The sequence below is a fragment of the Chamaea fasciata genome, unplaced genomic scaffold (assembly GCF_029207755.1).
Source record: "Chamaea fasciata isolate MVZ Bird 193981 ecotype frontalis unplaced genomic scaffold, bChaFas1.0.hap1 SCAF_2, whole genome shotgun sequence".
Taxonomy (NCBI): Eukaryota; Metazoa; Chordata; class Aves; order Passeriformes; family Sylviidae; genus Chamaea; species Chamaea fasciata.
The window spans coordinates 67171621-67196976 of NW_027094087.1; the positions used below are offsets into that span (position 1 = coordinate 67171621).

The 25356-nt window shown below is 35.6% G+C and overlaps 1 protein-coding gene across 16 annotated transcripts in view; it reads right to left on the reverse strand.

The window, feature by feature from the left end:
• Nucleotides 1-25356, reverse strand: part of MYCBP2 (MYC binding protein 2) — a 173712-nt gene that overhangs the window by 81481 nt on the left and 66875 nt on the right. For 14 of the 16 annotated variants that reach the window (XM_066176316.1, XM_066176328.1, XM_066176313.1 and 11 more), the window contains 17 exons: nucleotides 23944-24063; nucleotides 23125-23206; nucleotides 17121-17238; nucleotides 14970-15174; nucleotides 14471-14624; nucleotides 11990-12162; nucleotides 10774-10899; nucleotides 10557-10684; nucleotides 8856-8947; nucleotides 7854-7988; nucleotides 7684-7767; nucleotides 6313-6409; nucleotides 5324-5516; nucleotides 4429-4703; nucleotides 3286-3507; nucleotides 1447-1638; nucleotides 399-605 (listed from right to left, as the gene is read on the reverse strand). In XM_066176316.1, the coding sequence (XP_066032413.1) occupies nucleotides 399-605; nucleotides 1447-1638; nucleotides 3286-3507; nucleotides 4429-4703; nucleotides 5324-5516; nucleotides 6313-6409; nucleotides 7684-7767; nucleotides 7854-7988; nucleotides 8856-8947; nucleotides 10557-10684; nucleotides 10774-10899; nucleotides 11990-12162; nucleotides 14471-14624; nucleotides 14970-15174; nucleotides 17121-17238; nucleotides 23125-23206; nucleotides 23944-24063 (2603 nt within the window). Of the gene's footprint in view, nucleotides 1-398; nucleotides 606-1446; nucleotides 1639-3285; nucleotides 3508-4428; nucleotides 4704-5323; nucleotides 5517-6312; nucleotides 6410-7683; nucleotides 7768-7853; nucleotides 7989-8855; nucleotides 8948-10556; nucleotides 10685-10773; nucleotides 10900-11989; nucleotides 12163-14470; nucleotides 14625-14969; nucleotides 15175-17120; nucleotides 17239-21038; nucleotides 21163-23124; nucleotides 23207-23943; nucleotides 24064-25356 lie in introns of those variants that run through there. The other 2 variants (XM_066176326.1, XM_066176325.1) reach the window with 2 other exon arrangements.

Consider the following 25356-nt stretch of genomic DNA (forward strand, 5'->3'; position numbering starts at 1 on the left):
CTGTAGGTACAGTCTTATCATGCTGGCAGGCCGTTACCCTTTTCTTCAACTTTTGGTTTTAACATAATTTCTTATTTTCATTCATGGTTTACAGAGAGGTAACTGGTACTAATTTACATTTAGCTCCAGAAAGTGAAAAGCCCCTGATAGTTCAAATATTACATGTCATGAAGAAAGAGTTCAAGACAATAACCAAGATGAGGACCCTACTAGGTATGGTATGAAGCTTGTGGTAACAAAAATCTTCATCACTAGCAAAAAACCCTACTACCAGTGCACTACTCTACTAGTAGCCTAGACCAAATAAGAATATGAAAATATCCCATTGTAAAATATTCTCTTAAAAAAACCTCTGAAGTTACTTTTGTTCAAATTGTTTTCCCAAATGCAGTACTTACATCATCTACTAATACCTCCAACTCATACTCATGAATTCCTCCTCCACCATAAACAGAAAATCCTACTACAACTACACCAGGTTTGTCAACAGAGAAACATATTGCATCAGGGGATCCATTCCCAGTATTCCAGCTTCTTCCCTGACTTGTTTTAGTGAATCGGTTTGGAGTGGATTTGACAGAATGGAGAGAATTCAGTCCATCAACCTGTAGAAAGTTAAATACAGTTGTCAGAAAATACGAACAAATGTTAGACAACTTTAATTAAGCAAAGTTAAGTGACTTAAATGACCAGATTTTTCAACTGGGTAAATCTCAAAAACTCAGCTGATAAACTACAGAAGATGCCACTACTTAGCCTTCTAAGGCTTAATATGGTTAATAAGTTTAGTCAAGTTAATATGACTAAAAAAAAAAATAAAGTCTTTCTGATCATTAAAAATTAACTAGGAATAATTAGGAATCCAGCTCGGGTTTTTTTTTTTAGTATTTAAATACATATTTTATAGGATGAATTAGCAAAAAACAGATTAGCTGTACTAAAAGAAAGATTAGGTATTTCTGCCTTAGGTACAGTCAAGATTAAGAAAGGGCAGAAACAGATGTTACATAACGTTAAAAACACCTTGAATCAAGACGTTAGCAAAACCTTGACTCTTTCTGTGAGAAAAGCAAGTAGATAGAGGAAGTGACACGCCTGAACTAAGTCAAATACTTTTCTGTCACTTAATGAAGTTGTAGCCTCCTGAAAGGATTGTGTATGTATACAAATATGCAGGCAAAAAGCAAAGTACTCAAAAAAATTGCCATTTTTTAAACAATCTGCAGTATTCTGTAGCCCTACTCAGAAGGAGCTAATTAGCAACAGTACTTCCCTAATACAGTGAATATATGCTTTTAAATTTATGCAAGACATCTGCACTACTCAAAACAAAGAATTCCAGAATCTCTGACAGATGCACACACCCATAAAATACCCATCCCAGCCTGTATCACATTCATAATATGTTTGTCCTGAAATCTAAAAATGATTTTAAAGCAGCTTTACCTCAGATCCTAATGCTGATGCTGTAAGCTCACTCACAATACTAGCAAGCAACCCACAGGTATTAGAAACCAGATGTGAAGAGAAAAGTTCATTTTCTCTTCTAAGGCTGTTCCGTACTGGTAAAACAACGATGACCAACATCTTTTCTAGCACTTCTCGAAAACTTGTCATCCCTGAGATATTTTCTTCACTCTGCAGTATGGAAAAAACAATGACAAATGACATGGTTATTAAAAAAAACCACAACACAAACTTTCACTCATTATAAGTATTAAATTGAAATATCTCTGATTTCATAAAGATAAGAAATATCTAGAAGGTGGAAAAAAATTAAAATTATCAAAGCTATCATAGCATGTATTCTTTTGTCAAAAGAATTGATTAATGTCCTTAATTTCCTGAATGAGGTGGCGACAAGTCTTTTATTGCATTGGAAAGATACCATACACAGGTGTCCTTCCCTAGAGAGGTCTCTTCTTTATATACTATATAGCCATAAAACCTATGGGGTTTAAAAGCATACACTAAAACACAGTGGATATATGGCTACCTTTGAAACTGTTCATATGCCTTTCTTCTGCAGTGTCTAAAAAAGAAACTTGGAAGTTTTATTGTTTTGGTGTTAGCAAAAAGAATCTTCTACGCAAAGAGGTAAAACAAAACCAGTGGTGGGGTGATTATAAGCACAATCATTTTTTCCTGAATGAAGACTATGAAGCAAATCTAAGCTTAGGCATCTATTTTGTCTTCTGCCTAGCAGTGACACCCACTGTTTCTTATAACAGTTACCCATGCTGAAAATCATTTCCAGTAAGAAAAATAAAATCAGCTCCACTGATGAAAAGCTAAAGTTTATCTCTCTTACCCCTTTGTTTCCCAAAAAAAAAAATCCAAGTAGTGAACAAATATGGAAGACCACCAGGTGAAGGAAACCTGCACAAAACACTTTTCCGTCTTTTCCAGTTAGGAGGCTGTTGTGTCCAAGATACAAATACTGTATTTGCATTTAATAGTGCCTGATGGTTTTTTCATTCATTAATTTTTACAAGTGCTTTCCAAGTCCACGAAAGCTTTTAGCACAATAATGGCCTACAGGAGTATGCCTCCCAGCTTAACAGTGTATTTTTATGAATAGCAGAAAACTTCTGACCTTAACTTTTGCTCTAAACTTCTGGCAATGGTAGACTCTACAACTATCCTTTATTTACTTTTTTTGCATAATTCATAAATTCATACTATCTTACACCTGTTTTCTTCCAAATTGAAGAATACTGTTCAGTAGTCCAATTTCCCTGATTATTATCTTTATCCTTCTCATTCCTATAAATCAGTTCTAAAATAACAGAACTGCAACAATATAGCATTGAAGAACCCTCAATTAGGAAACTGAACGTTTGCTAGAACAGTATGAACTGGGATTCTTTTACTGACCCCTTTAAAAACTCCAGTTTGGGACATGACCTTTTATTACTAAAGTTCTGTTGAATCTTCCTCAAAACACCAAATCTATCTACCAGGCTCCTCGTGATCACATGAAAAACCTGAAAAACTGCTGCAGAAAACACTGTGCAACAGAATACTACCCCAGAAGATATTTCTTCTGATTTAATATTCCAAGATAAGAACCATCCTACTTAGACATTCTCCAAAGACAAAATAGTTGGAATATTTCAGACAAAGTTGAAAATCGTAAAAAATAAGTTTCTGAACTAAGCCCTTTAGAAAGAAAACAATTAGGCAAATTCATGTAAATCTTTATCAAGCAAACACTTGCAGGTACGTAACAGCTTTCTGCTGCAAAAACAAAGAAGTCATTAAATTTTTAGAACACATCCTAACCTGACTAAGCTTTTCCATGTGTGCAACCAGCAGAGGAAAGCGATGGGCCAGAGCAGAGTCGTTCTCAGTGCTGACTTGTTTAACCATGGAGCGCAGCAGGGCCTCTCCGTCGTAGGCAATGGGAAAGATGGAGGTCAGCTTCACTGAAGTGTGGCACAGAGCAGACATGACAGCAGCAAGGAGCCGACTGCTGGAGGTCTTGAAGTTTGCTTCCTGGATATCCTAAAGACATAGAAAGAAATTAACAGAACGGCACTGCTGCACTAAAACAACAGAGAAACTGCTTTTAAAAGGAACCTTCCAGCCTTATCGTAATTAATAAAAATAATTTAGAGAAAGCTTTCCTATGAATTTTACATTATCTTCTCTCATAAGCTTGAATTTAGATCTTCAAAACTGGAGTAATTAAAATTTATTGGTCAGCATATTTTAAAATAATAAAACCATCTTACTACTGAAATGATGGTATCCTTTGAAGACAAGGCTTTTCTTATAATTAACAATTATAATTAAACAATTTAATAAAAGTAATACATTAAAGAACAGATTCTTCCTTGAAACTGTATACAGTAAATGAATTTTCATGCAAAGCAGTAAACTGTTTATATCTTACCACAAGCAATGCAAGCAACCATCTACACTGTTTACATGTGGGATGTTCATTAACAATAAGCAAAAGAAGAAAGTTGCTGATTGTACAATAGTGCTTCCAGATGCTTCTCATACATTTGGCTGGATCAGAGAACTTTTGAAATGTTTAATAATGAGGAATTACTCAAGTATTAGTGATAAAAAACACCACATGGATGCTCTTAGGCAACATGCAGCAAGAGTAAGGCCCAGCCTCAACACTAAAAAAGCAGGTGTTGACAGTTACCGGCACCACAAATTTTCTTCACTGTCCCACAAAGACAAAGTTCCTAGTCTCTTACTGAACTACATTTAGAGAACACCCCAAACAAACAAGACCAGAAACAAATCCAATACCCAGTCAATTAAAAAAAAATCTAAAACACAATAGAACTCACATTGCAAATCAGGATAAATGCAAAAAAATAGTAACAGTTTTCAGTATTACTTGGCTTCAATTTGAGCAAAAGGGCAAGCTAAGCTGTAATATTTACTTGTGCCATTTTAATGTACCTGGTCCAAGCAGTTCAGCAAGTCACAAAGACATGCCCACTGGAGAGCTGGTGTTGGATAGAACGAATGGAAGCAAGCTGTGAATGTATTATGGCATTCTTGAAGAACAGCTTCTAACAGGCTGAGAGGCTGACTGAGATATCCTTGTGGATCATTGTCCAACTTCACCATGCAATGGTCAACTCCTTCAGATAAAATTTTTCTCAGCAAGGTCCTAGTTTTTCCAATGCAATCTGCTAGTTTGCTGGTTTCTTCTACAACTGCCTTAGCTGTAGCTAGAAGATTACACAAACAGAGGCATTAAATATACAATAATGAAACATTTTCATGTTAAAATGCCCATTTTACATGCAAATAGAAAAACCGGGAATTTAGAAACATTGTTGAATCTACATTCAGAGAAGTTAATTCCAAAAGTGAAACAGTGAAAGAGTGTTAAACTCTATCAAAAGAAATCAGAGAATTAAAAACTCCTACTTTTCTGATCTTTTATAATATATAATGCATTTAAATGAACATTGTTAAAGTACAGGCATGTAAAACAGATACAATCTTTCAAATTCACACTGTGCTCACCACCACAGCAAACACTACGCACAGAAATGGGAAAAAAGAAAATACAAATAGTCTGTAACAACTCAACTAACAAGTCAAACAGGAAGTTAACTTTAAAATACACAGGCTACAGTGCAAACCTGTGGTACTAGGATACTTAGTTATGCAGACAATTGAAAACATCCTGTTTTCTGACAGCGAGACCTTTAATCGCTCCAATAAAATCATCTCCGTGAGCAAATCTATTTTATATCATACCTGACACGAATATTTAGATCAAACCATAAATGTCCTGTAGATTATTTGCTAATAAATATGAAACAAGTGAACTGAGGAATACCTGATATTGGATATATTTCACAGGTGTAGACCCTCAGCAATCTCAGGCAGCAAGTGCCCACAAAACGCAACCTTTCTAAATCCAGAAGAGTAGCAGTGTATTGGAAACCCTTGAGCCCACGAAGTTCTTCAACTCCCAGCACCAGTGTTGTCCAACTCCAGTGAAGAATGCTCAGCAAAGATTCAAAGCATTCCTATTTCAGGAAATGAAGGATAGCAAAGACAGATTTAGTGTTAAAAAACAAGAAATGACTGTTCTGCATCAGTATTAGACAAAAGGCAAATAGCATCTATATCCATGTTTATTATGGAAACACATTTATGTCTATGCCCATCTACCATGCAACACACAAATCCTGTTTTGCTTGAGAATAAAAATACAGCACTGAGAATGCAGGGGACACTTCATTGCCATACCATGATAAAATCTATCTAAAACATATGCTAGAACATTATGTATGGAAGCCTCTCAGTTATTTAAGAACTAACAACTGTATTCACCTGTAATGGAGATTTTTCAGTAAATTTTACTTGCTGTTATCTATAGAAGAGTGTAATACCTACTTCTGACATAATATGTTCTTGTCATAAGGAATTATCAGGGCTGTCTTCATGTTGTTTTTAAACAGTTATGATCTGCATGATGATGGCCACTACATGATATTGACAGTACCTGAGAGCTTAACAGAAGTACACGATAAGTTTACAAAAATCTAAGGATTTTAAAAAGTTCTGTTTCTATTATTATTATAGTATATAGTTAATAATTTCATGCAGTTGTACCTCAGAAAGCAAAATAAAAATATTTGGTGTTGAACACCAAAATGCAATCTTCAGAAAAAATAAAAAAATAAAATATTCTATCAGTGTACCTAACTTCTGCTTGAGAAAGCAAGCACAAAACCATCCTTATTTCCACATCTACATCTTTCAGTTTCCTAACCAGGTATGAACTTGCAGGAAATAGATAAGAGTTTTGATACTACTCACCACTGAGACAGTCCTGGCAAAAGATCTCTTTAAAATATGTACGGGTTCACTGGTTTGCTGTTTTCCTTTGGATGCACTGCCATCACTTGTTGGCAACCTGGAAGAACAATTTTAGAACTTAATTGAAATCTCCAGTATTTTTAGTAGAGTTTTGGGTTGAGTTTGGCATTTTGTTTTGTTTTTTACTTTATGTAGTTTCTACTGTTTTTTAATGTTCAAGTGGGGAAAAAAACAAAGTGAAAAAAGTTTTAATTTTCAAAAACAATATTCAGTTTCAACATAACTTCTTCCAGCTTCCTAATCATTCTAGACCAGCAACCAAGTATCTTGAATTCTGTTCAACTGGCAGTACTGTGACCAGTTGAGGCTGAGATTTAATTACATGCAACTATTACAAGTATCTACTGTACTTCCTCAGATGACATGAAGATTAGAGATCTTATTCCTTAAAAGAACACTGGTTTTGTGAAGGGAAAATATATGTGGAGGTTAAAAATACAGACAGCATCTATCACTGCAGCACCTTCCCCTCTGTGCCACTCATTGGTCTTTAGAGGCCTCAAGGCTTGCTTGTGCCTTATGGCTATAGCCATCTCTTGATAGAAAACACCCAAATAATGAATTTGTCATGCCAGGACTTTATATACATCAAAATGAAACCTTCACCTGGAGGGACAGGGCATCTATGGACAGAAAGCTTAATGGCATTAGCGAGGTGTTCTGAGAAGGAACTTGGAAAAGGACATACTTAGAAAGGACATGGAAGGGAATTGGTACGAAAGAATTCTAAGTTACAGAATCAGCATGGAGCCCAGGGGAAACACAAATACACAGGATACACACACAAAATAAAAAAAATTATTTTATATACATACATCTGAGGAAATCTGTAACATATATACTATCAACACAGTGAAAGAGTTCCTGATTATTAAAACCTACATAACATTTATCATGGCAATGATAAGTTTATGGTAACTTACTGCAAAACACAGTTAATTGTTGATTTTAGCTTTGTTTCATTAACATTGTCTGTTCAAGAGTATACAGTTCTTAACTGAGGGTGACCAAATAGAGCATTTTCCAATTAGCAAAAAATATAACTCATGTTATATGAAATTGTGAGGTTCTATGGATGTAAATGAAAATCTCAAGACTCATTCAGAATGACTGCAATGAAAATAGCAAGGAAGTAAATGTGAGTATAATTTCATTACTTTTCTCAAAGACACAAAGGTTTCCCTATATTTTTCAGATACTGAATTCCTTCACTTAATACAGTGATATTTTCACAAAACATGGTTATAATTAATTTAATATTTCTATTTAAGAAAACAAGTCAGTAAATTGTTCCAGAGGTTAAATCATTACCTGTATAGTAACTGCGGAATCTGCCCTGCATTCACATCTGTACCATTATTTGATTTCTTAGAACTCTTAAACTGAAATACAACACTGAAAGAGAAATAACCCAGTTATTATTTTATTTAAGTCTTATTAGAGCTCTACTTTTTCAATAAAAAATATAGAAAGAAACATACCCATCATCTGTAGTAATAGAGGCCTGCCCATGAGATCCACAATCACTGCTAGGTCCCGATACTCTTGCCCAGGCTACATACCACCAGCCAGCTTGCAGGAGTACTGGCTCATCAAACATCATTGCATATTTCTCTCTGGGAGAAGTAAATTTTGGAAAATGTTAGATGTGAATTATTTTTTTATATTAACTTGTAACAAATCATACCCTAATTATAAAAGAAATTGAAAAGTAATGGTATTAAGTTTTATCTATTTATATTCAAAACCCAAAAGTTTTTAATCCAAAAATTTTGTAGTAATTAAAGAATAGTAATCCAGAATGACCTACAAATGCCTAAGTCATGCTTGATCTTGAACTGTGAAACAGTAGTATCAACAGCAAACGGAGTACGGAGACATTAAGTTAAATTAACACACAGAAACTCAATTACATTTGATATACAATACTGCAAGCAAAGTATTAATTATAAAGTATTACATAATAGTGATTTCAGAAAATGTAAATTACAAGAACTTATCCATAAATTCTTAGTAATTACAGTAAGTATTAAAGAAATTAATAGAATATATATTTTAGGGGATTGATATGTAAGATTTAAACCTGTAAGAATTAATCAAGTATCATTTGAAATTTAAATTACTTCATTACTGCAAATGAAAAAGCAGCTACAACATGGCTAACCTCAACCATATGCACAAAAGAGCTGTTGCAATATTTTGTCTTGTGGTCTCAACACAGCAAAATGGGATTTGACTTGGATTTATACAAGAGCAAGAATTTGATTATCTTTCCTCTTTAAATTTAAATACCATAATGGTTTGGGGACATATTTGGTGTTTTACTATTTCCCTACACAATTCAAGTGTTTTACATCATTTGCGATAAAATTCTAATAATGTAGACCATCTTGGTTGATATTTAAAGTGATACTAAAATGTGTACAATGCAACAAAAATAAAGATGAAAAAACAGGCAGAAGTAGGTAAGCTAAACATCTTACCTGGCAGCACAATCATATGCTAAGACATCTGTCTCAGCAAGGAGGTCTCCATCCGTCTCATGGTCTCCTCCATCTGGACCCAATTCAAACAACTGGTGAAGTAAGAAAAACAGTAAAATTATGTCTTAGGTGTTAAAAATCTCATAATACCACTTTTTCTTGTCTGGCATTCTGGAAATTGTATACTACTCTTCCTTCCCAAAAACAACTACTACTTAATATCACTGACAGGCAAAACCCCATTTAGGAGTCAGGCATTAACTCTTAAGAAACGGCAATTGACACTGACCTCCCAGCCTTTTGATCAGAAATATTTTTAAGTGAAGAAACTCCCTAAATCTGGCAAACAAGACAATAGCAGAAAATCTAAAAAAGGCAAAGTTGGCCAGAAGTTGAAGGTTTTCCATCACTAACTGAAATGCACTATATAAACATTAGGATATACTCGACTTCTCTGGAAAAGGACAGCTTGACAGTTTAGCAGAGACAGTCAATAGTGTTATAAACAGTTGGTGACTGGGACAAAATATGATACCTGAGATAACTTTGTTTTCCTACTTAAAAATAATTTCTACAGTTTGATGATTTTGAGAAAGGATTACAATACATGTCTGTGACTTCTCTTACAAACACCTACTGAACACAGCTTATTTCTGGCAGGACTGGCAAATCTTATCCTGGCTATAAGCTAATTCTAAACAAATTGAAAATACAATATTAGAATATTATCATAATGTTATTACCTCTGGTATTCAAAAGACATGACTAATGTTAAGTTTCTCGGCTGTACTTAGTAATTTGCAAGTCTCAGTCATTATGTTAAACTAGAATAAAGTACAACTACTTATTTTGGATTTCCGGTTGACTTATGCAAATGTTACTGCTAAACCTGTCAACCATTTCCCTAGAACAACTCTCAATACCTATTCATCTGAAAACAGAGAAAGAAGATTCAATAATCCACTAAATGACAAGTAACAACAATAAAATGTTCTGAATATACAAGTATCTAATAGAAATCTCAGATATAACATCTTCTTTTACCAAAATCCTTATTAAATACAGGAGCAGTGAACATCTACCCGAAACCAGAGCTCTGACACTACAGTGTGTGTTTCTGTGAGGTTTATTTATCCAAAGCCAGATTTATTTATTTTAAAACAAACAGCACACATGCTCCACCTGTAATCATGCTTGCATCTGGCACAGAGTTAATTGTATTTGGTGCCATTTGCTCTCAGATGAAGAATCCCAGCCCAGAAGCTATTCAGACAGCAGTCTGAGAAAGAAGTGCCAAGGAAAGTGGAAAGCAATGGCACCTCATAAGGACTCTTCTTGCTTTTGAGAGCAGCTCCTCATGCATCAAATAGGATTACATTTTAACCTAAAGCCCGCAACACCAATTTTCTGCTGGTGGACCTTGGAGCTTTGTGTAAACAGATAACAGAACCATCCAGGCCACTAAAATACCTGCCCAAGATGGCACAACATTTAGTGAAGGCAAGAATGGGCCAATTCATGAAAAGTAAGAATGGTAATTCTCAGCTCTCTACTTCATCTGTTGTGCCTGCATAATGCTTTCCACATATAGTAAATCACTCATTCATCAAGAAATAAAACTAATCATGGTTTTTTAGATGGCATTACTGAAGTTGTGATTTTGAGACATAATATTGCTTAAAAGAAAACAAAAACTCCCACCTTTATTTTAGCAGTGTATTCACCTCTACCACCAAAAAGACCAAGACCACCTAGCAATATATCTGTATCAGCACAGAAACGGATGGCTTCTACTGAGTGGGCTGAATAGCCCCAGCCTCCTCCATGACCTGCAGAAAAAAGCCCCAACAAAAATAAACTTAGTCATTTGTTCTGCAACCTGATCAGCTTGTGCTATAAAATTTTAGTGTGTACATACTTTCAAATCTGTTAACCACACTATAGTCTTCTTTAGAATAAACTTTCATTACTGCTTGAGTCTCTTCTTCTGTATTTGCAACACCCATTTTTAAGTCCTGCATAGCAGCCAAAGTATCAAGGCAACCTAAAAGAAAGCAAAACCAAAAAGAGCCCAAATTTTCTCCCTGTTGATTATAATCACTGAGATGGCAATGAATACTAGTTAAGAAAATCAAAGCAATCTGTTTTATGCCTAAACCACACACATGCTACTGAGTAGGTTTATGCTTTTGATTAGGTCAAGGGTCATTGCCGCAGAATCTCAAGGCTTGCTACTGAAGATCAACTTCATTTAATTTGTTATCCAGAATAACAAACAAATGTGACTAAACCTACTTTGCAACTTTTCCAATGGCAAATAAATTGCCAGTAACGATTTTTTCCTTTTTACACTTACAATATTACCGAAAGAGTTGAAGTAGGAATTGATTATGAGCAGCTTGAAAGTCTTCAGAAAAGGGGGTTTGCTTCATACACATGAGTACCTTACATGCCTGACTTTGACTCAGACGTAAAAAAGTACTGTTCAACTTGAACATTATCTCAGCTCTAGCACACAATCAAGTGAGCACATCAAGGAACAGATGACTTATCAAAATCAGTGGACAAGTGAGTTAAGATCACTTCCAAAGCTGTGCTTTGAAGTACTGGGTACGTTGCATATGGCCAGTTTATACATGAACACAGCAGAATTAATTTTTGCATTTTTGACTACAAAAAAAACCCAAAAGGAAACCATAATTTTCTTAGTGACTCATACAAAACTGCAAGGATTGTACTTTAATTTTATATACTGCATTTACTTTACTTTTACAATAAAAATAACTTATTGAGGAGCACTTGTTTCAGGTTTAGGTGGGCCTTTATGAGACTACAGGTTGAGTACTGATTTTATTCTGCAGACTGTCCAAAGTGATCATCTAGGAAAGTCTCTTACTTTATTATGCTGGCATCTAACAGCAAGTTCCACCAGAACTCTAAAATTCTCTAACACCCTTAAGATGGCAGAAGATAACTCCAGCAGCCAATTCATAAAAGTTAAGAGCAATGGTGAAAGACTATCAAGTAAAATTTTAATTAAAGTCAGAAACTTTTTAGGTTACAATTTGCTTATACATTAAGTTATGTTACTTTATTTCATCTAAGGTTCTGACTGGTGAACTATAAATGCATACCTAGAATATGCAAAGCTGCATGAGATCTGGTGGTTAGAGCTTTGGAACCTGTTGGCAGAGCAAGTTCTGGACTCAAAATACTGCACCGGGATTGCATGTCTGGAGCTGAGGGAAGCCTGGAATCGGCAACTACTGCGTTGTAACTCCACAGCTCCCTGGCATTGGGGCGAAACCTAGAGCAAGACAAAACAATTACCAAAACCTTTCATCTACTGAAAAAATACAAAACCTAACCAATAATTCAATTCTTAAGGTATTAAATGTAAAATGTAGATCTGCTGGTATCAGCTCTTGAAATTGAGTATCACTGTCTCAAATACATGAAAACTTTACTGGCTTAACACTCCAGCAAATAAAAAGATACAAAAACATTATTATCCTTTAAGTCAAACAGTCGTATTATGGATTTAGAAATTTCAGAAAATGTTAAGATATTTCTCAAAGCTAACAAATATTAAAACAGTATTATCTGTTAAGAAGTATGAAGTAACTAGCAGAGTACTAAACAGAATGGCAGATGTGCTCAAAAGTTTTAAAGGTGCCAAGCAAAAATAAAAGGCTTACCTTCAAATAAGAGAAAAAAATCTTGAGGAATCCAACATTTTTTATTTGGACTTTTTAAAATGTGTAACATCACCTCATAAGTTTTTAAGGGATTATAAAAAAGGGCAGCATAAACAAGGGAACATAAAGACTTTCTATAATATAGATTAACACATAGAAAAACAAAATTAAATCTTTGAAACCACTATGAAAAGGAAGAAACAGGAAGAAGACACAAGTCTTTGCAGTGTTCTGAAGAAGCACAAGGGGAATTTTCACTTGGTACACTTTTAAAATCTAATGGAGAAAGAAATAGTTTTAACCAAAAATATGAAAGGGCACTATATGTATTCAGGATTTTAACAAGTCAGCAATGTTCAAATTTATATGCACATGTGACATTCCACAAGCGCTTGAATTTCACTAAGAGATTAAGTCACAAAGCTTTGAAGAAATGTTTAAGCTGCACATCATCAGAATGCTGTCTCTGAACAAGAAACTGAATCCATAATTAAAACAGCCATGAATTAAAATGTCCAGAAATAATAATATACCAAGTATTTAACTACTCATAGGCATATTTATTAACATGTCTCTTGTTCAGACTGTTTTAGTATTTTCTATTGAACAAGAATAGGCTATGACAGAGAAATAAATCTGCAGCTGAAGTATTTAAGCTCTAGATTTAGTTCTACAGTCCCTGAAACACTGCAGGACAGTAAAATACCTCAATTCATGTTTCTCCATAATATCTAACATATGACTTTGTACTTCCTCAAGCTGAAAAACCATTTTACTGTCTCGAGTATCATTACCTTGCCTTCCCTGAAACTTGCTGCATTCCCATGGCCATTAATAAGTGGTTTATTTCACAAATTGAGTCTTACAATGGATTTAAACATGTTGAAAATATAGGGCTCTAAGGGATGTGGGTGCTACCTTTATTTCTAATCTCAGCACAATTTAAGTAAGAACTGAACCAGTGAGATTTAAACAATCCTGCACATGTTCAAAATGCAGAGCTACAACCACCCAAGGTACTTCCTCTGTCATACAGAAATGTGCCTGCCAAACGCATGCTTCAATGTTAATTGGCTGTTAAGCTCTTGAATCTCAATTTTGGATGAAGACATCCAAAGTAGGATGCAAGCAGCTTTTAAAGAAATGATCCTATGAGATAACCATCTTTTCCAGATGACTGCTGGCTAGCTGTTTCCCTGCATCACTCTAACTTGTCTTGTTTTCAAACAATTCAAACATCATCAAGCTCTTGAACTCAGATGGAATTTCAGATTTCTCTCCAAATCCTAGCTAACATAGCTTTTAAATTGTTATAGAAGAATTAGATGTTATGGTTCTGTGTTGGAACAAAGGCTTATTATCTACACTTGCTCAAGGACTACATTCCAAAGACTGAAATAATACAATTGGTTTGAATGTCTATGCCATCTAAATAAACCTTTACTTTGAACTCCCAAAATGTCAAAACTGAAAAGAACACCATTGCTCCACTCCTTCTCTAGTGGTCTTAATCACTAGTGCCTGACAACAGTTCAAGATGGACACATATGGCAGCTGAATATGGCAGGGAAGTTATACAGTCAAGTGTTAAGCAGATGAAGGAAAGGGAATAAAGAGAGTAAAGAAACAAAACAGATTTGAATCTCCAAAATATTATGAGGCTGGAATGAGAATGATGCAAAATAAAAAAAAGAAAAGAAAAGAAAAAAAAAGGACATTTAAGAAACGCAGGCCAGACAACATGTTTGTTTTGGGCTTACTTTAACAAACCATCCAAAAATGTGAAAACTATTTATGGAAGATTAAAAAATCTTTTTCATTTACAGGGAAAATAATTATAATCAAATCTCCAGCCTTGCAAAATATTTTAAAAATTATTTCTATGTTACTATTTTAATAGCTATAATCCACACTTGCCTCCAAATAACATCATAGACAGGATCCAGACACACACCAGAACCTTGAAGGTCTTCCTGCTCAGAATCATTGAATGTTTTGCAACTGCCGTCTACTTTGTTTATCAGAAGACATTTAAAAGGAGGAGGTTCTGATATTGAAGCTGGTACCAAACCTAGATCATGGAGCAAAAAGAGCAAACAAACATGAAGATTAATGCTTCATGCTTAGAAATGCCACATAATACACTAAGGATGAACAGATATACTGCTACAACAAAAACATAAATGGTAGTAAGATTTAAATGCAAGTGAAGGTTAGACTTTTACATTATTATTTTTAATAAAATCCATCTTACTAAAGAAAGGATCATCATATGCAGTAAAACTAGAAGGTCAAAATATTTTCATCCCTCCATCCATGTTTTTGACTTGTTGTTCCTCTACTGTTTACACAACTGAACCCACTTTCTTCTCCAGTACTTCTATAAGCATTTAAAATAATATAGAAGAGTTCTTGCCTATTATATGCCTGCTTGCAAATATCTCTGATGTAGCAAGCACATGAGAATTAATGAGAGCTTCATCGATCCGGAGAAAAGTCTGGTCTCCACTCGCTCCAATCCATGTAGCTTTGCGCCCATATTTGGAGCCTATGTTAGGCATAGGTGCTGGTTTTGCATTCCAGTAGGGCATATCCAGAATTGGCCTGCCAAGCTGACCTTTCTGTAGAAAGAATGCAAGAATCAGTAAGTGACAGTAACAGTAAGTCTCAAAGATGGATAAATTACTTCAATGATTTTATCACACAAAATTGGTAAGCTGGAAGGGAGAATTTACCACAAAATTACCTTCAAAACACAACGGCTGTTCCAAGTGAAGCGCTACACATTTAACTACAAGTTACTGACAGATACACTCGCCCTTTTCAGTTCAGTTAGGTTTTTAAATTTTTGTTTAATACAACTCAAACCCTCTATGATGAATAACGCTCCTCTTCATCCTCAGAATCAAATACAAAAGTATTATTTTCCTACAACGTTCAATATCTGATTAATGTCAGTGCTAAACAAGGAATAGATTCATAAGAAAAAAAATCTATAGTCAGGTAGATTCAGACAGACAGTCCAAGTTCCATTAAATTCTGAACTGATATGGACTAAGTTTTATAGAACAAATACCTCTTGAAAGTACCTAGAAATTGATTAGCACATCAAACTTCAGCTAAAAAAAGCATAAAGTGCTCAGGAAGCATTTCTGCACATGCTCATTAACACTTATCTGGAAATCAAGGGCCCTACTTCTATGTACAACTAGTTACTGAGACAGACCAACAGTTCATATACTGCACCAAAGTACGTAGAAAGAACTGCCGCCAGAAACATCCTCATGCTCCATCTACACCTCCCTCAGGCACAGAAAATGCACTGCATACCAATGGAGTTAAAATGATTAGAGAAAAGAAAAACGTATATACAGCAAATGTCTTCTGTTCAGCATGTTACTCATCTCTCTTCATAACAATAAGTAAACCTAGTGAAGACATTTTCAAGTAACATGCTTTATTTTGATTTTGTCTTGACTTAATGAAGCTTTCAGCAAACTTTCAAGGACTACATTATTAAAACCAGACACAAAAAACAAGCGGTCTAAATATGGCCTCAACTTTTTTCTTTTGGAAAAAGGAGAAAAAAATCCTCTGTCAACTGTCAAGCTTTTATATTCCATTTCTGAGAGTGAGCTTGGCATTCCAGAGGCCAAGTTTCACTGCAAGACAACAAAGCATAAACCTTTTCATGTCTGTGTCGGTTTTAACTGGAACACAGACACCAAAGCTCTTGCTAAAAGTCTGAAAAGCAACAAAACATTACTCACTTTTAATTCAAACTATGACTTTCTGCTTCCAAAATTTCAGCCTTCCCTTTTTCATTTTTTTTTAATAAAAAGATTTCAAAAGATGAAATTTCCCTTCTGCTGTGTTTGGCAGTACATAATTTTTAAAGCATGTAAAAATATCTCAATACCTATATTCTAGCTTTTGCAAAAAAAATCTCAATAAAAACATTAGAGGGAACATGCAAACAACAGACTGACTCTGCAAGGGGCATCTTTGCAAACACAGGGAGGCACAGAGGGAAGTAAACAATGTTTAAATGCTTATTTAGAGAATTCAAGAAAGGATTCTACGTTGACATAGGAAAATATACACCATGTGGATATGAAAGAAGACTACTGGAGTTGTGCTGTGTTATACTGAGCAATAACCCCTCCCCTCAAGTGTAGGCAGAACTTCTGCAACTCACTGCTGTTTCTATGAAAAAAAAAAACAGGAAACTTTTTTCTATGGAATGGAGACAGATAACACAGTAGGCAACATTTACTTAGAACCAAGCTTGAAACAGGAAGAGTTTGAGAAAACTGGTGCACCTTTATAAAGTAACACTGTTTTAAATCACTACCTTGATTAAAATATTAAAAACTCCCAAGAATTCCTGGCATTATGCTTTTCTAATCAGAACAATATTAAAGGCAACATTTTAAAACATAATAGGCACTGAAGACATGCAGAAGTCGTGCACAGTTCTACAAGAGCAAGTATAAGCAATCTTAAAACGTCTCTGAACAACACATTAACTACTAGCTTATTCCCATAAGCAAATACATTTTCTTACTGAGAAACTCCCAAATGTGAAAACCTGGCCATCCATTAAGAGAATAGCTGTGTGGTTGCTCCCAGCAGTAACTTGTGTACTAGGACCTGGTAGTGCTTGCACCAAAGTGGGACATCCCCTACATAAAAATAAATTAATTCTATATCAATACATGGTCATGCAATATTTAAAACATCTATTAGTATTATAAGTATTTCAACTGCTGTGAAATATATTCAGTAAATAAACATATTATAGAAAATTAGAGCCAAGAAACATCTTACATATTAAACTAACAGAGGTTTGAAAGACTGCACTAGATAATTAAGTTTACTCCCTTTTGTTACAGGGAAACAGATCAAGGACCCTCTCCTCAGTAAAAGTCAAAAATTATCATACAGTAAGAATTATTAACCTAATTCCAGCATTACAGTTGTGTAGATACAATAACATATACATGTGTGTATTTTTATATGAATACAAAATACATTGCAATGAAATGTAGCAGTAAATACGTTCTGAGAACTCTACTTAAGCACACAGAAAGCCCCTGGAAGCAATCAAAGCCTTATATAGCTGATACTCTAGTACAGTCACCAGAAACAACATTGCCACAGCACTCTTAAGATCACCGTCTAGGGAAATACAAAAGAAATAAAGGTCTACTCGCCTCCATCAGCTCCTCTCCCATCAAACTCGAACTCAATAAAAAACAGACCTCTCCAAACTATTTTCTAGAGAGATATGAAAAGGTCTCCCATTTATCTCCCAAACATGGACAGACATAAGAAAACAAACTTTCCATTTCAGTAAAAACGAAGGGAAAAAAATGACAGGGTGCCCAGGATGCAAAGAAAGAAAACTTTAATTGATGACTTGGAACAGAAAGAGCAAAAAAGATAAAAAAGTATGAGACACTAAAATTTTTATTTCAATCCCAACAAAGGGAACAGAAACCTAGAAGACTTTGAACCCCACAATGAATGCCTACCTAGACTTAATATTTCCTGTGGAGTTAGAATGACTGTCAATTTGAAGAACAAGTTATTCCCACACAGTTTTATGTTTGGAAACTGGGCTCAGAGTTATACAGAGGATGACTGCACCATGTGAACTTACTTTCAAACACAGCCTTTCAAAAGCAGGCTAATCTAAAATAAGAACAGGTTGATTATACCAGAATAATAATAATAAAAAAAGTCAGCTCACAGTTACCTAGTGATTATTTAGCAGCTGATGTACTAAAAGATGGTTCATCTCAAAATTTTGATTTTGGCTAAATCACAGGTAAAATAAAAGTCAAAAAAGTATGAGGAAGGTGAAGCATCATGTTCAGCAGAAAAAGGGTAGATGGGAAGATGTGAACATATAAAAATGTGGAACAGAGGAATGCAGCATGAAGACAGGTCGATGATCTGAAGAAGGATGAACACAGGTATACAGAAAAAGTATTCTCTGGTGGTAAATGTAGCTTTCAGTGGGTGACTAGCGGAGATGGAGGAACTGAAGGGCAGAATAAAATTAAGCAGAGGATGTACAACATGACAATCAAATTTAGGTGCTTTTCTTGGTCTATTGGCACATGGATTTGGACATCACTATGATTATACACAGACACAGAGCAAAGTTTAGCAGCACCAATGATGAAATTTAAAAAAAAACCTTTGTATTTGTCTCTCATTAACATTAACAAAACTCAAAAAGGCATCAAAACATAAAACATAACTAGTAACTAACCCAAAAGCACTCCTGTTAAAAGGAAGTATTTTTATCATAAAAGTTTTTCTTCCTCTCCCTCAACATTATGATAGCTGCAGGCATGGAATTATCAATCATATGCTTATTAAAAAAAAAAAGTAGTGAATATTTCATCTTTTTAATGCTTAAAAACTAAGCTATTATCATCATAACCATTTATCTTCCTGTTTTTCCAATTGAATCCATCAGCAATGATATACGAATGCTGTATTTGATAAGTCTCTTGGCAACAGCAGAACACAATGAAATTAGCACCAAATGTAGAGAGATGAAATACATTATCCTCTTAAATAGCTTTTTCATTAAGATCACCCAGCTTTTGAAATGGCCAACAACAGTCTATCAGTTCATTTAGAAATGAACAGAAAAAAAAAATAAGATACTTAACTACATCATAAAATAAACATGAATTGCAGAAAACTAGTTTTCACTTCATAAAAAGAAGAGGGATTTCAAAAAATACAGTAAGCCAGTTTGACTAGCGCACATGGAATTTAAAACCTGTGATACTATTGAGTATTTCCTTATACTCCTGAAACTCAGCACAGGTCAGCTCAGAATAGACACTGAAGAATCTGCGAGACTCTGGCAAAGTTTAAACAACCAAAGTTTCTCCATTGAATCAAAGAAAACAAGGACTATTCTTCTGGGATAGAGTGGAAAGACACACTGGTGTTAAAGTCACAGAATGTTTGGACAACCACAAAAGACCAACCTCAGCTACAGAGAAAATAACCTGAGATTGCTTGGGAAAAAGTAACAATTGCTAAATAATTGAGCAGATGCACATGCATCAGCTAACTCAGAATCCTGAAGACAGTCCAGATGCATTCTGGCTGCCCACATGGAAACCTACTTCCATCCCAAAGGGTAAGCATTTCTGAGAGCAGCTGCAATCTTTGAAAAGTCATCATGCATGACCTGTTTGAACAAGCGCTGTCCATGGTATTCATGCAGCCAACAGATGCCTGCCAAGTCCCAAAACATGTCACTTGGGGCAGCTGACCGTGGTGCTGCAAACACAGGTTCACTGGGAGCTGTTACTGTGTAGTGGGTAAGCGGAAACAAGCAGCAACCTCTGCCCATTGCAAACAGAGTTGGACAACTTCATTACAGCGAAAATGGATATTTTTATATTTTAGAACTGACTCCATTTTAGAGGAAATTTGGTAAGAAGATGTAAATACGACCTGCACTCCACCACTGGAGTAAAATAATCAGAAAATACACCTAGAAACACAGTCCTAAACAAACAGAGATGATGGAACACATTTCTCCCCCCTGGAGTTCTTAATAGAATGCAGTCTCTACTCTTCATCTTCAAGTGGGAAATAGCTGACCATCTATGGAAGGTTTGATCAGTTTTGCTTTATGCTACTGCTGGACCTTTGGAAACAAAATCCTTTCAAGATCACATCACTTCAGTAATTCCATTTCTGGAACTTGACTGTCAGGTCATGTACTTGCTACTGCAGTGCTGAAGTCAGGAGTTCATACAAAAAAATGCAGACAAATTTTGAACAGTATCAGAAAGATCCTGGAGTTTTAACTTCCCACTTCTTGAGAGAAGCACCAGCAACAAAGAGGCCTTTGCTCACCTGCGCACAATACATGCTATTTTTCACCAAGACTAGATACTGCAAAGCATCTCTTGCTTCCACTGAGTTTCTATTCACCAGCATCTAATTTGAGGAGAATATAAGCACAGACTGACAAATCTTTCATGTGAATAGCTCATCAACATCTGCCACTGTGGATGTTACAACAGAAAGCCTGCACATGTTAATTCAATGGTTCCAGCTTACTGATAGATTACATGCCCTACCTCATTCCTACTGAAGTAGAGGAAGAATTTACGATGTTTACAGTATTCTGCTTGAGGAGTCCAGAATCCCCTTAATTAAGGAGAAAGGCATGTCTGAACAGGTGTTCAGAATTCAAAATACTTGAACATTTTCAAGAATTTTAAAAATATAGTCTCACTACTAAATCTTTGCAAGATCAAAGTCTCTGAAAGGATGCCTAAATATTATTTTTTTTTTTTTCTCCTCTCTCTTCTCTTCTCTTCTCTCTGTCTCCCAGAAAAACAGCAGAATATCAATTCCTGGATTCAGAAGATGATGCTCTTCCTGAGGTCAATACAGGCAATGTGACACACTGCATGACTGACATACCACTGACCTGGCAGGAGCTGGCCATCTGAGCACCACTGCGTCCCAACTGAGGTGGAACTCTGCATAAGGATTCCCTGTTTCCTTCTCTGAATCCCTTACTGTGAGGACAGAGGAGAGATCTCTACTTAAAGCTGGAAAAAGAAGTACATCAATGAAGAAATTATAATTTGAATGATGGTGCTAAATAGCAATATAGTACTATAGCCAGTTCTCATGCATAGGACATATTCCAAATTTCTTCGAAGTTTTTTTCAGACACTTTCTAGTGTCTGATGTAGAATGATACAAAGGTCTGTCCCAGGTCACTTGCACCTCCTCAGCTTCTACTTCTGGTCAAGCACTATGCTTCAGCACAAGATTTTTCATATTCTCCTTTAGGATCTCACTTGGAACTACTACTGGTCTTCATCCAGTTTCTATCTAAATAAGCAACAGATGTAGGGTTTAACACCTGAAATATTGACAAATACAGCAAATAGTTCCAAAGCCTTCCAAAAAGCTAAATGATTTCATCAAAGTTGGAAAAAGGTGACATTAAGTTACCAGTACAAATGTCATTGCTGTGTGTACCTCTTCAATCTTTAAGACAGAAACTGACTGGCCTTATTCTAATAACAATTTTAATCGCTAGTTAAAGCCATTGTTCCTTGGAACAAATACCGAAGAATTTCCAGGAAGGAAAAACAAAGTACTTGTCTCTGATATGACTACCAGAGACAGAAACCCAGACTGTATTCACCAGTCTAATGCAAACTGAGTAGGGGGTAACAGTTCAGAGGCTACTATCACGCATAGCAGCCAATACAAGGCAATACTTCCTGTATACTTTCTCTCTTCCCTCACCCCCTTTGGCTTAGTAAATCCAATGCAAGTTTTAAGATGATGAAGATTTCCTGAGGAACTTGCAAAAGAAAGGGTTTTGAAGTCTCCAACGAGATTAGGAGGATAGATGTTCAGCAATTTTCACCTGATCGCTACAAGAGAAATGAGAGAACTGAAGACAGGTTATAGATGCTCCACTCTATGCCTTTTACATAAGGATACTGAGCATTACTGGATGTACACGAAGTCTCAAAGATTCCTACCATAGAAAACCCCATCATGTGCATTATATGGCACATGTACATGTCCAAAAACCTAAATCACATTTCCTTTTATAGCAGGGCAATGGTTTTTTTATTTACTTTAATGAACAGCTGAGACTCTAAGCATAAGATACTAAGGGTGAGATTGAGCTTCACATTAAAGACATCTATATTTAATTATCAATGCTCTCACTGTTGTCAATGGAGACCAAATTTTACAGAGCTACTAAGCAAACCTACAGCATGTAAGCAGTGGCTGGTTAATGAAATACCTCTCCATGCTCTGTTGATTTCTCTAGTTCCATTGACCACAGAGAAAGCACACATTACTCCTCTGCCAACACCCAAAACAAATGCAGCTGAGACCAAAGCTTAGGGACTTCATTTGGGAGATAACTGATGAGCAAAAAATGAGACTATCATAACTGAACTGAGATTAGTTCGGTTGCTCAGAGCACAATGCTAGTACACTAAGGTTGTCGGTTTGATCCCCATACAGGCCATTCACTTAAAGAGCTGGACATGATGATCCTTGTGGGTCCCTGCCAACTCAGAATATTCTGTGATTCTGTGTATATTCTGTGAACTCTTACCAATGATTTAACAGGAAAAGGTTTATCTATGTTTAAAATATCATTACTGTTTGAATTATTGCATATGTAATATTCTACAGAAATAATGAATTCTTAATGAGACTTCAATGTAATTCTCATCTATGCAGGGAGAATTAAAGAGACAGAAGTCTTTTAAACAATTATCCAAGCAATGCCAATAACTATGCACAGAAACTTTAATGTATTAAATAAATTAGTTACACAGTACAAGAGTACTATTATTATATCTATATTCAGGGGCTTATGGGGAGTAAATGAAGAACAAGACCTTTTAAATTTTATTTGATCTATATTTGAATTTTCCCACTTGCCAGCTACAGAAAACAAGAAATGTAGCCATTTCTTATGCAGCAGTACAGTAATACACAATCACATCCTTTGATTACCAGCTTACCTGGAATTGACATCACCGTGTCCAAGTTGACCATGCTGCCCATATCCAAATGTGTAAACATCACCATTCTCCATCAAAACCACTGAAAAACAACAAAATATTTTTCCAACATACACACATGACATGGCACTGCACCAGTGCTGGTTACACTTCTGAGTAGCAGTTAGTGATTCCTAAGAGATCCAGATTCCACAGCCCATCACATCTAGCACCTCTATGCGGGAGTAGAGCTCTGCAGTGCAAATATTTTAAACTGACTCCGAAATTGCTTACAAGCTCTGATGTAACTCAATATATGATACTTGCAGTCCTTTTCACTATCGAAGGACAGTGAGTTGCCTTTCAGTAGTGGAATCAGGGAGGTGATGTGGAGATTTGGGTGATTTTACTTTAGAGCATGTAATGAAATGGCATAAAATGTGTCAGGAAAGATTTCGGCTGGATAATAAGAAAAAGTCCTTCACCCAGAGGGTGGCTGGACACTGCAATAAGCTCCCCGGGGAGTGGTCACAGAAGCCTGACAGAGCTCAGGAAGTGTTTGGACAACACTCCCAGGCATATGGTGTGATTCTTCAAGATGGTCCTGTGCAGTGCCAGCAGTTGGACTCTGTGATCCTCGTGGGTCTCTTTTACCTGAAGATACTCTACGTTTCTATGACAATGTAGCTAGCAGGCTACAAAATGACCCTGCTACATTTTCGACTTTCAGCACTCCTGCATACATCTATATTAAAAACTGAACATAAAGCAGTGAAAGCACATTTGACAACCTTGAAGAAAAAAAAATCCGTTCTATAATTAACATTGATTTGTTTTTACCTGAATGGTGAAATCCGCAACTGACTTGTACAGCTCGCAGCTCACAGTCAAAGCGGACAGCTCCTGGTGGATACGTTGTGATTTTACTGGCATCCTTCTCACCTCTTTCTCCACTTCCATCTATAAACAAATCTTACAATTATATCCTATGAATTCTAATAAAGTTATATTAGAAGAATGAATAGAACAAGAATAGTAAATAACTCCCCACTCCACCACTTGTAAGGTAGAAGAGAGACCTCAGAGAGTAGCAAAAGAGACAGCTCAAAATGCGGCATCAAAGCAGATGTGGAAGATGACAGAAACTGTAGTTTTAAACAATGTACTATAAATGTACACATTGGAAAATATCCTCTACAGCAGAAACTTCCCTAAGTGCAGACAAAAAGAACCAGCAAAACAGAAAATTCAAACTTCAGAAGCTTTGCTTAATAGCCATCGCTTTTGTTCTTCAATAAGGTAGCATTATTAAGTAGGTATTATTAACTGTAGTTAATAGGCTAGTGTTCCTAGTCTACCTTTTCCAATTACTACTCTTTAAGGAGTTTACTTGGCTCCAATTCAGCTACACAGCCCGTTTTAAGTAGGTGATAATTACTTACAGTTAATTTCTAACAAAGCAGACAACTCACCAAGAGCATGTCTGCTTCCTGTCTGCTTTTAGACAACATTTCTGTGATTCCCTATAGTAAGCATCTATGTGTTTAGTAAGCATGAAGCACAACATTGGTTCCTAAAGTCAAACTACCTCACACTGGACAAAAGCACTGAAGCGCAATGTGTTATTCCTAAATTTCTTTCAAGCTACCATATTCTTCAGAGATTAGAATGCTTCCATCATCTATTAAACTTTAGTCACACGCTATCTAGCATATAGAAATGACAGAAATACATGAAGCAAAAAATAACTGCACATAGAAGACTGCACATTCTTTCTGTGATAATTTTGAGTACTGCTCTATTAACAAATCTCATACAGTGAACAAAGAATTCAAGGTGTTGTTAACTTAGATCTATACCTAGAATTTCTATGTGTTTTCCTGAATAATCACCAGTGGAAGTCTGAACTTCAAGACTTCATTATTCCCTGTGTGACACAGCAATCACAGACTTACAATTTTTTAAAAAATATAGTTCTGCTTTTATACATATTGCTCAAAATTTTCTTTTTATTGCAGAGAAACTGCTGACACCATAAAATCATTTCACACTTTCACGACATGACAGTTATAAAAAATGTTACTGTTCAAATATTAAAGCTATTTTCTAGTGATGGTTTGAGTAGAGAAATCACATGAATCTGCATGTAGTTCACATCTATAAAGGAACGGTGCATACAGGTACTAATGCTTTAGAAGAATTAGGTTTAAAAGCACAGGTAAAGTTTCCCTTTGAAACATGCACTATACGCTG